Source organism: Sporobolomyces koalae (assembly GCF_050403365.1).
Source record: "Sporobolomyces koalae JCM15063 DNA, S_koalae_JCM15063T_v1_ctg43, whole genome shotgun sequence".
Lineage (NCBI taxonomy): Eukaryota > Fungi > Basidiomycota > Microbotryomycetes > Sporidiobolales > Sporidiobolaceae > Sporobolomyces > Sporobolomyces koalae.
Window position 1 is genome coordinate 73,660 of NW_027481728.1, and position 13,189 is coordinate 86,848.

The 13,189-nt window shown below is 54.7% G+C and overlaps 5 protein-coding genes across 5 annotated transcripts; 2 read left to right on the forward strand and 3 right to left on the reverse strand.

Moving 5' to 3' along the window:
* Positions 1 to 453: 453 nt before the first annotated feature.
* PHO92 (mRNA-binding phosphate metabolism regulator) lies at positions 454 to 4,503 on the forward strand (the record flags this gene model as incomplete). Its single annotated transcript, XM_076680697.1, has 4 exons — positions 454 to 989; positions 1,067 to 3,610; positions 3,679 to 3,858; positions 3,930 to 4,503. 4 exons carry the CDS (start codon positions 454 to 456, stop codon positions 4,501 to 4,503), a joined length of 3,834 nt encoding a protein of 1,277 aa, XP_076532189.1.
* A 1,603-nt stretch (positions 4,504 to 6,106) lies between these two features.
* On the reverse strand, positions 6,107 to 8,154 carry JCM15063_000804 (uncharacterized protein; the record flags this gene model as incomplete). The annotated part of the gene is made up of 6 exons (XM_076680698.1): positions 6,107 to 6,345; positions 6,415 to 6,701; positions 6,763 to 6,826; positions 6,883 to 6,955; positions 7,017 to 7,072; positions 7,131 to 8,154. 6 exons carry the CDS (start codon positions 8,152 to 8,154, stop codon positions 6,107 to 6,109), a joined length of 1,743 nt encoding a protein of 580 aa, XP_076532190.1.
* An 803-nt stretch (positions 8,155 to 8,957) lies between these two features.
* Positions 8,958 to 10,066, reverse strand: JCM15063_000805 (ribonuclease III domain-containing protein; the record flags this gene model as incomplete). Its single annotated transcript, XM_076680699.1, has 2 exons — positions 8,958 to 9,175; positions 9,247 to 10,066. The coding sequence occupies 2 exons, from the start codon at positions 10,064 to 10,066 to the stop codon at positions 8,958 to 8,960; spliced, it is 1,038 nt and encodes a 345-aa protein (XP_076532191.1).
* Positions 10,067 to 10,599: 533 nt separating this feature from the next.
* Positions 10,600 to 12,311, forward strand: JCM15063_000806 (alpha/beta fold hydrolase; the record flags this gene model as incomplete). The annotated part of the gene is made up of 11 exons (XM_076680700.1): positions 10,600 to 10,721; positions 10,795 to 10,859; positions 10,928 to 11,083; positions 11,148 to 11,229; positions 11,308 to 11,425; positions 11,500 to 11,535; positions 11,602 to 11,668; positions 11,754 to 11,761; positions 11,846 to 11,927; positions 12,023 to 12,107; positions 12,188 to 12,311. 11 exons carry the CDS (start codon positions 10,600 to 10,602, stop codon positions 12,309 to 12,311), a joined length of 945 nt encoding a protein of 314 aa, XP_076532192.1.
* Positions 12,312 to 12,364: 53 nt separating this feature from the next.
* BOL1 (Bol1p) lies at positions 12,365 to 12,845 on the reverse strand (the record flags this gene model as incomplete). The annotated part of the gene is made up of 3 exons (XM_076680701.1): positions 12,365 to 12,493; positions 12,565 to 12,711; positions 12,792 to 12,845. The coding sequence occupies 3 exons, from the start codon at positions 12,843 to 12,845 to the stop codon at positions 12,365 to 12,367; spliced, it is 330 nt and encodes a 109-aa protein (XP_076532193.1).
* Between the last annotated feature and the right edge of the window lie 344 nt (positions 12,846 to 13,189).

The following is a 13,189-nucleotide window of genomic DNA, read 5'->3' on the forward strand; positions in this document are numbered from 1 at the left end:
GGCCGCCCGTCTGGGGTCTCACTTTTCTCTTGTCCATGTTTCTCATTTTTCTTCGTTCATTGTTTCGCGTATCCTTCTCGCTCGCTATCTGTACAACGTGCCCACTCTCTACGCTTTCATTGCTTGTAACGAACACGGTCAACCTCGTTCTCCGAAAGGTGGCTGGTGCCAAGCTCGCTTGCCCTCGCGAGTTTGGTGGCCCCGGAAAAGAGGCTGAATACCGAGAGGAGAAGAAAGAGTTTTTCTTGTCATGCGAACCGCTCGCTTTGTTGTTGCGAGCGTTGCGCGGATTCAGTGTCCGGGACAGACTAAAGGGAAAGCCTATAAAATGGGCAATTACAGTATTAAAGTCGCGTGTACTAGTAGCGCTGCGGAATACCCCGTTTTTTTGGCGTGCAACCGGCCTCGTCAGTTGTTCTCGGATTCTCGGTCGAAGCTATTTCTGGAGGGTTCATGTCGAACCGAGTGTCGCCTCCTGTTCGGACAGGCGATCATAACGACCCTCTCACGCGTAGAACCGGCAACGACTTGCGACCGCAGCTGAGCGTCTCGACAGGAACCGCATTCGCTTCCGCAACCGGCAAACCCGAACTCGATCTGTTTCCGCCGCACCTGACGAGCTCTTCTACCGACACGATCAAACCTGGTCACAGCCGACGGTGGGAAACCGCAACGCAATCTCCAAAGGGTTCATCAGACGTCACGAGCAATCCGAGGGGATCTTCGCACGGTCGCAGCTACTCGATGAACGAGCATCAGTACCGCACAGATCGAGATCGAACGACTCTCGTTGGAACCGACGTTGCAGCGGGATATCCGGCCTCGAACATGAGCGACTCGTTCTCTTCGGCCGGGTCCACCATGGGAGACTCGGTGGTCAGCGCTGCAACGACCGTCAGTGGTGCACAACTTGCCCGACGAAACAACACGGTTGGAGCGTCCAATTCGCGACTCGTGCGCCTCGAGAGGAACCGCGCGCGAATCGCATTGTCAGTCCCGGCATCTCCTCGAGTTTAACCCCCGCCTGATACGATGACACTGATTGACAAACTGTACTTGATTTTAGGCAAGGAGCAGGCCTCTCGGAGGAAGATCAAGAGTTTTACGTGCCGCCGTCTCCCGCTCGCTCGGGACCTTATGCAAACGTCCCTTGGTCAGATATCGGGCATGGATCTGGTCTCGATGATGACCAGGCATACACTTCCTTGGTTTCTCCCGCCGCGAGTACATTCGATCAGTACTCGCGGTCCTCCTACAACAACCACAGCGATGTCGTAGCAGCTGCCGCCTGGGCTCGTGCCGGAGCTACACCTCCTCAACCCGCACCCCATTCAGATACTTACAACGACAGCATGCAACACCGTGCGCAGCAGCAACAGGTCAACATGCCCGAACCAAAGAGGAGCTCGTTCGTCGTCCTGCGCGGTGGCAAAGGCGACCAGAAATTGACCGAGCGCCGAGCCGCAAACACCATGTCTCCTCCGCCCCCGAACGGCTCCGATTCTGGTAACACGCTCGATACGCAACACGATCAGACTCAAGCGATCGACATTGCCGTGACCGGTGGCACGTCTCAACTGCGCCACAAGAACAGCCTCAAGCCATTCCTCGATCAGGAGCAGGAAGAGCGAGAACTTGGAGGTCGTGCGGAAGAGGATTGGGAACGAGGTCTCATGGATGAGCGCAAAAGTGGTGCCGAGGGAGGTGCAGAGGGAGATATCGACTCACAGCATGCGTGGCTCCAGAGCGATCCCTATGCGACCCTCAAGACTCCTCCACTATCCGCGAGCTTCCCCTCGCAGCTCTCGTCCCCGTTTGGCGCATCCTCGCACTCTCGATCGTCAACTTTCCATGCACCCTCTCGAACACACACGGATCCGTGGTCAACGACTTCTCCTTCAGGCGGCAACATCAGCGCATTCGAAGAAGATGCAGCCCTTCGCCGACACCAGTCCTTGTCGTCGTTCCAATCCCGGAGTCGAACCAGCTCGCAAGTCCTGTCAACCTCACCCGGTTCGTCTTTCGGGCCATTCGCAAATGACAACCAGTCTCAGCTCGAACGCGCGCAATCTCTCACGACCGCGCCTACGCAACCCATCGGTTCTCTCGCGCTCAATTCAACTCCGGGCATTGCAGGCTTTGGTTCTCGCTCGAGATCGGGAACCTCGCCTGCACCGCTCACGCTGCACCACTCTCAGTCCCTTGGTCACGCCTCGGCCTCACAAAGGGCCGGGCTCAGTCACTCGAACTCGCTCGGCTCGAAAAAATCCTCAACGTCACTCTCCGGAAACAGTCACGCAGGAGGGTCCCTAAGTCCGTCGCTCGGAGTCGCTTTGGGAGGACTCAAGAGCCCCTGGAGTCCGACAGAGGCCGAGACGAAGCAACTCGGGTTGGGGCAAATCCCTGGTACCTCTGGGGGCTCGATCAGTCCGAACGGCTCGGGTAGTCTCAGCCGAGGTGGAAGTGGTAGCTCGCGCAGCAGTCAACCTGTCATTTCGAACGGAGGGATCCCGAACGAGGAAAGCACAAACCGCCTCGGAGAGCAACTCGGAGCGATGCACCTTGAAAAGGTCTCGCCATCGCCCGGTCTATCCCCGCATCAACAGCAACAGTCGTTCGCGCTTGCATCCGGCTCTTCCGGCGCTGGTCTCCCTCCTCACCAACAAACGGGTTCTGCTCGACGCCTCGCTCCTCTCGTGACCAATCCCGAAGCGCTGTCGCCGAATACACAGCACGCGTACCTCCCCAGACAAGGTCCTGCTTCCGCCTCTGCATTCGTTCCTCCGATCGGACATTCGCATCAGCCATTCTCGCGCGGAGGAGGGATGAGCGACATCAGTGAGCGCCCAGCAACCCTGAACGAAGTCGACGAAAGTGGATTCGCGCAGCCGACGCTCGCGCACACGCATGGGTCTCAATTGCTCCTACCTCATCAAGTGTACGGTGCAGCGATGCTGTCACAGCCTCCGAATGCCGCTGCCGATCCTGCGTCTTCGTTCCCGCCACCCTTGTACCCGCAGCATGCCTCGGCGTTCCCAGGAGGTTCTACTGCGGCCGACTGGTCTCGACAAAAGGATATGTTACTCGGGGGTGGTGGACCCGGATCGATCTCTGCTTCGACAATCGTTCCAGCAGGCGCTCTACCGTTCTCGACCTCGATCAATCCAACACTCCCACCGCAACACACGGTAGCGCCTGCCGAATGGAACTTGATGCAACAGCAACAAGCTCAAATCTCGTTACTCCAGTCTCAGATGGCTCAGGCTCTGAAAGCCATGGACGCCATCAAGGCGCAAACCGGACAGCAGAACCTGACGAACCATATGCGACAAGTCTCGATTCCGTCTGCAGACCAGGATGAAGTCGCCGAAACTCCGGTCGATGTCAATGGACTCGTACAGAAAAAGGGTTATAACCCGACTGTGTTTGATCTGAGACCGCAGAACGCGAGGTTCTTCGTGATCAAGTCGTACACAGAGGAGGACGTGCACAAGAGTCTCAAGTACGAGATCTGGGCGTCGACCGATCTCGGAAATAAGCGACTCGACAAGGCGTTCAGGGAAAGTGCCGACAAGGGCCCAATCTACCTCTTTTTCTCTGTCAATGCCAGGTACGTCTTTTGAGCCAAACCTTTCGGAGATGTAAAGTCGCTGATTCCGCTGAACTTCGAGTGTACAGTGGACATTTTGCGGGCATGGCGCAGATGTTGACCCCGGTCGACTACTCGCTCACTTCGAACGTTTGGGCTTCCGACAAATGGAAGGGTGTGCTCAAAGTACGGTGGATCTACATCAAAGATGTTCCTCTCAATGCTCTTCGCCACATTCGCCTCAACAACACTCCCGAGAACAAGCCAGTGTCAGTCAATTATCCTGTAGTGCTTCAAATCGTCAAGAACTCTAACTCATTCATGCCACACGGCATTGCAGTACGTCTTCACGAGACACGCAAGAAGTGCCTTACGACGCTGGACTCGAAGTTCTCCGCATCATCGCAACGTACCAATCGCGAGCGTCCTTGCTACAAGATTTCGCATGGTACGAAGCGCAGCACCGACATGACAAATCCAGCGACGATGCAGGAACGACGACCGACGCGGTCGTACCTCCACGTCAGGCTCACTATGCGAGAAACGACCGCAACCAGCAGAACCACGCTACCTCTTCCTCGTCGACACCGGCATCGGTTCAGAACTCGAATGGGGTCGCTGCCGCAACAAGTGCGACGAGCTCCGGGTATGCGTCTCAAGCTCCTCCGCAAGCGTACCCTCAATTTGTGCCCCCGACTCCGCCCTACCAGCAGCATCCTGCCCGAGGATTCTCGCCGTCTCCTCAGCAGCAGCAGCAACAACAACAGCAACAACAGCGACAACCTTTTCGCAGCTTCTGGCAGCGAGGAAACGCATCGCAACCACCCCCGAGTGGGCATCGACCGCCAAGCGCTGGAAGTGGGTCGTCGCATTCACAGCGAGGTCCTTACGACGGCCAAGGAGTCGCCTTTTAATCCTCCCTCCTCATCCACAATACCTCGTATTTCTTGACCTCATCGCCGCACCTAAGGCTCTCGGCTATCTTTTCGATCGCGAGCCATGTACCTAGCTACCTCTTCGACTTCCGGTCTCAATGTCCATTGATGTTTCCCTCTTTCCATCTCACTCTCGCAAGTCTCAGCTTGATCAGTCTTCTTCCGCTGTTCCACCCACAGACCCTGCCCTACTAAAAAGGTTCCTTTCCCGAAATTTTCTTTATTTTCCACGCGCCGCGCACGAGCTGTACAATCCGTCTCTCCTCCATTTCTTGCTTGTATACCTCATCTTTACTCGGTCTTGCTCCTTCAGCTTGTACCCGGGGCTGTGAAGTCTCTTGACTATATTGCTTTTCTCGTCTTCTCGGTGTACAAAGTTGCATCTGAAGAAACAATTCTAATCTACTTGCATGAAACGTCCTTCGAGGGTCTTAACGATAGTGTTCTGATTCTCGAAGCCAATTCATCCGACCAGTAGGGACGAATCGGCCTCGTTTCAAGAAATGCCCTGCTTCTTTATCGGACAAAAGGGAGAGTAAACCTTCGAATGCGAGTGCCGCAACGGTCGCAAATCCGACGAGGTAACTGTCGAGAGTTTCCACCGATCGCTGTCAGTGCCTGAGCCGATATCACGGGAGAAGGATGTTTCGAGCTCACGATTGAGCCAAGCGCAATTTGGCTTCTCTCAATACGCAACTCGTGCTTGCGTACGTCCCGTTCGAATCGACGCGCGTGCATGTCTCGAGTACGCGACCGATTCCACAGCAGGTCCAGTACAGGAATAGGACGAGGTTGGCGACGAGGCAGATTTCGAGGCTTAGCGGGTACCGCCTTGGTCTTTCCCAGCTGCGCTCTGGCACGTTCGATCGGGTCCAGGTTGAGGAAAGCGTGTGAGTTACAAAGAACAGCAATAGGAAGAATTGCAACAGCTGTTTGTATCAGGTCCAATTGAACCAATTGTCAGATATCGACCCGAGAACGCGAGGTTCTGTCGAGTCGCGCTCGCCACACAAGGCGATTAGAAACGAATTGTGCGTACCGAGAACTCTGATAGTTCGAGCGTTCTACCCCTCACCCACAACGCGACATTGACACCCGTAAGTCCAACTGACCAGTATCGCGCTGCAGCCCTCTTGTTCGAATCCTTGCTAGCGGTTCGCGATGTTGAACCTGCGCACTTGGAACGCTTTGATGATCCCGACTGACGACCCTGTGCTGAGCTTCGAGTCGTGACGCTGTCTGACATGCTGGGCAGAGGATGAAGTGGGACGCTCATCTTGCTGCGGACGAACGTCGGCTGCCGCAGAGCCGGCCGAAGACTGCACGTGACGCGTGCTTAGCGCGTTTTTGCGTTTTCCCATCCCAACCCTCAGGTCGACTCGAGATCATCGACTTTTGGTTCGTCGTCCCACAAAGAGGGGTATCAGACAAGTACGGCAAAAAGACTCTGCCCCAATGTGAAGTCAGCGAAGCGTTCCAGCGCTTGCAGTTTGCACGATCCACGAAACTCTATGCTGGTGATCTAGGGATAGTAGAAACATCTATAAACATGTATGTATAGGAATGAACAGGGTGTGAAGAACTAAGACTGAAAGATGCGAGGCCTCTTTCGAGCTTGTTCCCATTGTTGGCGATCGAAGGAGGATCTTAGACTCGCTCGAGCCGGACCCTCCTCCATCAATGGATAGTCCGACAGGCCAGCTTCGAGGGATCTCAAGTCGTACAGAACCGAGAACGTCTTGAGCGAAGTGGCAGAGAGTGCGGGGTCATTGCAGGTGTGGTGGAAAATGGCGAGAGATGGCGATAGTCGATCGATCGAAGCTGTACAAGGTGTAGGAGTCAGATGAGCGACACCACGCGACACGAATGGAGACACTGCAAGGGACGCACAAATGTAATAGACCAGCTTTTCCGAGCCTTCCTTGATCTTGGGCCTCGCGGGTAAATACGGCTCGTGTGCATCCCACGAGTGTTCAGCTGCGCCGAGATCCTCGTCGCGCAGCGGTTGATGATACAACGTGACGGCATAGCCAAGAACAACCTCAACCGCGCCCGAGTCGAACACGAAGCGTCGCAGAAAGTTTGGACCACCGAGAATCGACGCCGCTCGAGAGAATAGGGTAATCGCTGCGATGGGCTCGCGTCCTGGTATCAAGGTGAGCCAGCTCGTCCAATGACTAGAGGACAATGGGGCGTCATTCATGCCTCAAACCCGACCAAGAATGCAGGAGAACGTACTGTAGGGTCATGAATGGAGTTCTCCCGCTAGTTAGGTAGCCCGTCGCATCGCCACGAATATCCACTGAAGCGTGATTTGGTCAATACACGAGCATTGGAAGTGGCGGACGAGACACTCACTTTGGCGCATAGAGGGAACTTCTTCGACCAGGCTCTCAAGGGGGATGTCTCGAGTGAAAGCAGCACAGTGAGACTATCCTGGTGGTTAGTGCTTGCCGAATTGACGTTCTGAGGACTGCAAAACTAGCGCTCACCATGATGCCGTCGCCGCCAAACACGTCCGAGAATCGCTCAGCGCAACGGTCCAATGCTATCAGCAGCGACGAGTCAGTCGTGACGCATCCTCGTCATGGTTTCGACTGACTCACTTGACTGCATTTTGCGCACGAGTCCCCTCGAAAGGACGACACCGGCGCCTCCGAACCCAATCTTGCCAAAGGTCTCAAGTGTTCCTTGAGTCTCTGAAAACGATCCGAAATAGTGATCTTCGCGACTGTCGTAAGCCGAGAGCATCGTTCGCAACATCCCGATGTCACTCCACCAGGTATCGTCGTCTTGAAACACGAACCACTCGACGAGGTTGGAATCGGGGTGTTCGAACCTGGTGCGCTCACTCTCGATCCAAGCGTCTCGAATCAATCCGAGTACTCGCATTTCGTACCGCTGTCCCACTTTCGACGAAGTTTGCATTTTGCACGCGAGACCTTGTTGTCGGAAGAGAGCGTTAGCTCGGGTGGTTTCTGCGCCGGTACCTCCTCCTTGAGCGTCCGTAACGATGCAGCCTGGTGCCCGCGACTTGTCATTGCTGACTCGAATTGACGACATGAAGTGTTTCCAAACTGGGGCGAAAGTGACTGCGCGTTCGGGAGTCGTCGAAATCGCGAAGAAGACGTGAGGCGAATTGCGAGTGATGCGAGGCTTTGAAACGAGGGGCAAGGTATGAGTCGAAGGAGTCAAGCATGGTTCTGTCAATTCGACCGGATCGAGGCGAGCAGGTTGAGACGAGTTGTCGAACATTGCGAGGATGTTGGCGCGACTCAATTCCGGATGGAACGAGTCGCTGAGAATCGTGTTCTCGGGGGTCAAAGCGACATCGTGGTCGAGAGATTCGGGCTCGATCCGAATTGCGAGTCGGCGTTGTTCGTCTTCCGGGGCGAGAGGCGTGAACAAGCCTCGAGCTTCGCAAACCGAATCGAACTTGGTGGCCTCGTATCCTAGTACGATCCCGAGATGTCTGGAGTAGCTCACAGCGCAAATTGTCAACGTCGTGGCGACCAAGAGCTTGAACCATCGACTCTGACAGCGTCCGTGCGAGAGAGGCTCTCCGGTCAACAGAGGGATCTGCGACGGTCGACGCGCTTTGTACAGTGGCGACGCATCAGGTGGTGACATATCTGTTCGTAACGATCTCGGCGAGTCAAAGTCGTGTCGTCAGAGTTGTCGTATCGAGCTTGAACCGCGCGAATCTCGTTTGACGATCTCCTCCTCCTCTTCGAGTCTCGCGATCCTTGAAAGAATGGGTCAAGAACCAACCTGCAAGAGGCTGCATCGAACATACTGTAACGTCTAGCGCTCATTTGGCACTAGTCTCAACGGCAGCCTGACGATCATGTCTGCGCGCACAAAGGGGGACCGGCCGCGCTGGGAAAAAAAATTCCGCCCCGCGCTCGAGACTAGTGCAAAACGCGCTCTAAGAAACGGTTTTCAACGTTGACGCGCGCCATCAACGCGTGTAATCCGAGATATGCAGAGGTTGACAAAGCACTGACGTTATTTACATGGCATGTTTAGTGTCTTTATGATCGAGAAGACAGCACATGGGTAGGGGGGCTAGCGAACAGCTGTCTGGCATACATGATAGCAAGCGAAATGGATAGCGACTCGAGAGGAACATGATATCTCGAAAATTCTGAGACAAAGGAAGAGCTTGGCAAGAACTCGGCGGGGACTCCCACGCCGCCACACTTGACGACTTCTCGAAGTCGATAGGCAGTTCGCACAGCTGCTATACCAAATTCTCTTTTGATCGATCGAATTTAATCTACCATAGGGGATGTTTTGTCTTAACATGGGGCCTTACAAAAAGTCACGAGATAAGCAGCCGGAACACGAGGCAGCACTGCATAAGCCAACTAGAAGATGATACGACGGATAAGATAAGAATGCCAGCTAAGCGTAATGCTCTAAGCTCGGAACTATCTCGCCTTCTTGAGACGACGGGCATGATTCACGCCGGCGGCAACCTCTGCTTCTTTCTTGAACTTGGAGTGCCCGCAGCTCACGAACTCGCCGTCGACATACAATTTGGCATGCCATCCCTTGGCTGGATCGAGCGTGTCGAAAAGAAACTTGGCTTGGTCTCCACGTTGTGGCTCGTCGTCACAGAGGCTACATTCCCACCTGGCAATATGTTCTAGACCGCGCAATCATGAGTACATGAGTCGCAAGACAAATCTTTGGACGACATGGCCTGGAAGAGCTCACTGGCTTTCTTGAGTCGTCGGTGCTCGAGTCTCATCACCTCCTGCTCGACTTTGCGCAGCTTGAGCCCGTCCTTCGTCTCACGCATTGACGTCCATACATCCTCGTGGAAAACCCCTTTGAGCCATTCGTCCAGAGTAGTAGATTTCCGTTCTCGATCTTCGAATTCGATGAGTCCCCCAATGTGCGCCTCGAACAGGTCTGCAGCGATCGACTGCTTGAGGCGCATGTTCGTCACAGCGTCGAATTCGAGGCGAGAAGGAAGGTTGTAATGAAGCGCAAGCCACGAGATCGTGTCGTTGCGCACGAGACGTTCCCGTAGATCCTGTCCGGGCCTGTCAGCTTCGCGCTCTCTCTTCCCTCGAGAACGAGATCGAGGAGCGACAGAGCTTACAAAGAGCGGTCCAGTAGGTAGGTCAGGATAGAGCTGCCTCAAAATGCGGCTGACTGCCGACGTCAGGTAAGCATCTCCAATCCCTTCCAACAGTTCGTAAGTATCGAGAGTGGCCCCGTAGCGCGGCGGAAGCTCTGTGGATGTCAGGTAATATTGATAGGCTACAGTCTTGTGTCGGACTGCCAGCCTGGCGATCTCTGAATGGGGAATTTCTGGCAAGGGGGGCAGTGCTGACGGGTTGAACGGCATGCATGGGTCGGTCCAGTCTGCAGGCGCTCCGAGCTCCGTCCTGAACGTCGCCGAGTTCAAGAAGGAGGGCGCGTGGGCAATGATTGGCTCCGCTCGAGGTTGGGGAGGTGCCATGAGAGGAGCGGTTGGAGGAGGCGGTGTACCTTCGCTGGCCTCGGATTGGTCCTTGCTCGGCTGCATGCAACTCGATGGACGCATATAGTAATGGCCTGGAAGGGTATAGGCTTGTACCACGGGAAAGCAAGGAATCAACCAATGCAGGGAGGGCGGCTCGATTACCCGGCACGTGACATTCCTCGTTTCCGACCTGAAAACTCTACCCCTACTCTCTAGCCTCTACGACCTTCCCACGTCATCAGAGGTATCCGCTCCCTAGCAATCGATGGACAGCGTTTCTTCACCGTACGTGTCGACTCGATGCCACGCGTCTATGACGACTCTCGTCTTCCCGGACTCAGCCATTCCGCGCCAGTCCCAGGTTCACCTCGCTCCGATCACCGTCTTTCTCGATCACGACCAGTTGGCGGTGATTCGAGCTTGCGAGAGGTATTCCAAGAATGGAGGTTCGAGCGCAACCGAAAAAAAAAATGTCGGCTTCTTTCTGGAGCCGGTGGGCGACTCGGTCAAGTGGGGCGCCTGTCCCTCTCTCCACCCTCTCCCTCGTCTCCCTCACTCCTCTCGACAACGCACTCTGACTCCTCTCGCTCATCAATATGTCAACTTCGTCTCGGCGGGCATGTTCGCTCTTCAGTCGTGCGGATGGTTACGTGTTTGGGTACAAAGTCCTCTCGCGCGAACTCGTGCCTCACCGCACTCCACTCGTCCTCGTAACTGGGTGAGCATATCTGGATTCCATTCCCGGGCGATCTCCCTATTGGGCTGATGGTTCTCTGTACTCGATTGTTCAGGCTGAGTGCAGTTGGGTTGATCGATTGGTTTCCCCTCGCCTCGCTCTTGGCAAAGGAGCGACCAGGTACCGCCCTATCGAACCATACGCCGCGGTTGCTCGAGATCTGACCGCAGTCGTTCATGTCTCGATAGTGCTCGTATTTGACAATCGAGGAATCGGAAGTTCGACAATCCCGCACAAACGCAAGGATGAACCCTACACGATCGAGGACATGGCTCAAGATGTTGTCGAGCTCGTGAAACATCTCGGTTGGAACAGAATCGACATCCTCGGGTTCTCAATGGGAGGCGAGTAGCTTCTTTGTTTTCTCGAGAAAGACCTCCTAGGCTGATCCCATAACGGGTGGAGCAGGCATGATTGTACAGCAATTGCTTACCAACGAGAAAAGGTTGCCATTCAGAATCGAACACGTCGTCTTGACTGCAACTTCCGCGTATTTCCTGTTTCTCGACGTGACCTCCGTACTGCTTCAAAGACACTGATCTCTGCGTCGATCTTTGATCTGCCGCAGCAAACGAGCTCATTCGGACTTGCTGAAAGCGATTCCGCAACCGCAAGATGGCGCTCGCGAAGGGGGTGGCGAAATGACGCGAGAGGCGAAACGGAAACTTGTTGAACCTTTTACCAACGTACGAAATGTCAAGATCTTTGACGGCGATTACACCATCAGACTGATCCCCGAGAGTTCTTGCTCTTCCCACAGGTCAATTATTCCCCCGACTTTATCAAGAATCCCAAAGTCAGTTGAATCCATTTGCAAAACTCGACGTGCTATGGTTGACCTAGTTCGTCTCCTTTCATACAGAACCGACCACTGCTTGATCGCCGGATAGACGAGTCGATAGACTCGAGACGACCTGCGAGAACTGTTCGTAAGTCTTCTGCCATCAATTCCTCTTGACCATGTGTTCAAAAGAAACGGAACGTCCTGACATCGCTGGATCCACTATCGCGCAGAGCAACAAGTAGGAGTGGCACGCAGATTCCCTTCCATAAAAGAGGCGAGAAGAAAGACCCGCTCGGACTAACTCGAGACTCGTGTCGGTCAGATCGCTGGGTACGATGTTCGCAAGAAACTGGGATCAATCCCTTCACATGTGCCCGTTCTCGTTCTGCATGGGACTCTTGACCGTGAGTCTCTCTCGAATGAGTCAGAACTAGCCCCCAGCGTCATTCCGCAAGGACTGACGAAAAATGAAAAACCTTCCTGACGTCGCTCGGATCAGGCTCGGTGTACTACACGGAAGCAAAATACATCTTGGAAGGAATTCGACACGCCAAATTGCTGACATTCGAAGGAGTGGGTCACATGTGAGCCGGGAATTACATCCTCCGTCTCCTATTCAAGGGACTCCGCTCATCCAACCCTTGATCGTACGCGCGCGCCGTAGGTGGTACGACTACTACACTCCCGAGTACTGGGTTCGGCTCCTGAGTGTGTTTCTGAATGATCCGCGTGGTGGCGATGTGAGCGCTTTGGTCCCGCCCGCTGTTCCCTCCCACGCCCGACTGTAACGATTTCTATTTGCATATGTCCATACTATTCCTCTGTCATCTCTCCCGTCCCGTTAAGGGAGAGCACCTCCCGCCGCTTCGTATTCGAATGGACTTTTCGCTTTGATCGCGAGCGCGTGGAGTCCTGCAGCAAATTCTTCCTTGAGGGTATCGTTCACGAGTCGGTGCCTTTGAATCGCACGCTGTTCGCAAGGAGCCTCGAAAATCTCAGTTCCCCTGGACTGGATTATGACAAAGAGAAGAGAAAACCTACGAGTCCTTCAAACTTGTCACTCACGATCTCGACAGTAAAATGAGATTCGCCGTCACCACCTCCAACAGCACGCATCGGAGCGTGATGCCGGTGTTTTGACGAATCGTTGGTGATCTCGAGCACGACCGGGGACAGTGCTGCTTGCAACTGTTGAGCGAGAGCAAGAGGTTGGTCCAAGATCTCGACGCGCGCTGAGAGACGATAGGATAGACGAGAGATTTGCTCACTTTGGTCTGGATAGACCGTTCGACGGGTCCAGCGGAAGCGACGGGTCGAGACATGACGATTGATCGAACCAAAGAGCGGGACCAGGAAGAGGTCTTTAGTCGCGCGAGCATTCGAGGATCCGGATTCGAGGAGCTCCTTGAGGGTCGCAATCGACAGAAAGTCGAGCTAGTCGGGAAACAATCAGGAAGAGGGCGAGGTGGGATCCCGCGGACCGTCGAATCGCATCTCTCGCGGCGGTCTTTAGCGGCGACTACAACCTTCGCAACCTTGAACGACGACTTTCGACGTGTCCTCGTCGATCAACGACGACGTTCAGACCCTCGCAACGCCCCGCGGTGACGAACTTGAATCGCCCGAGTGTACCGCTCCGCAACTCTCAAATTCTTGTCGCTCTCTT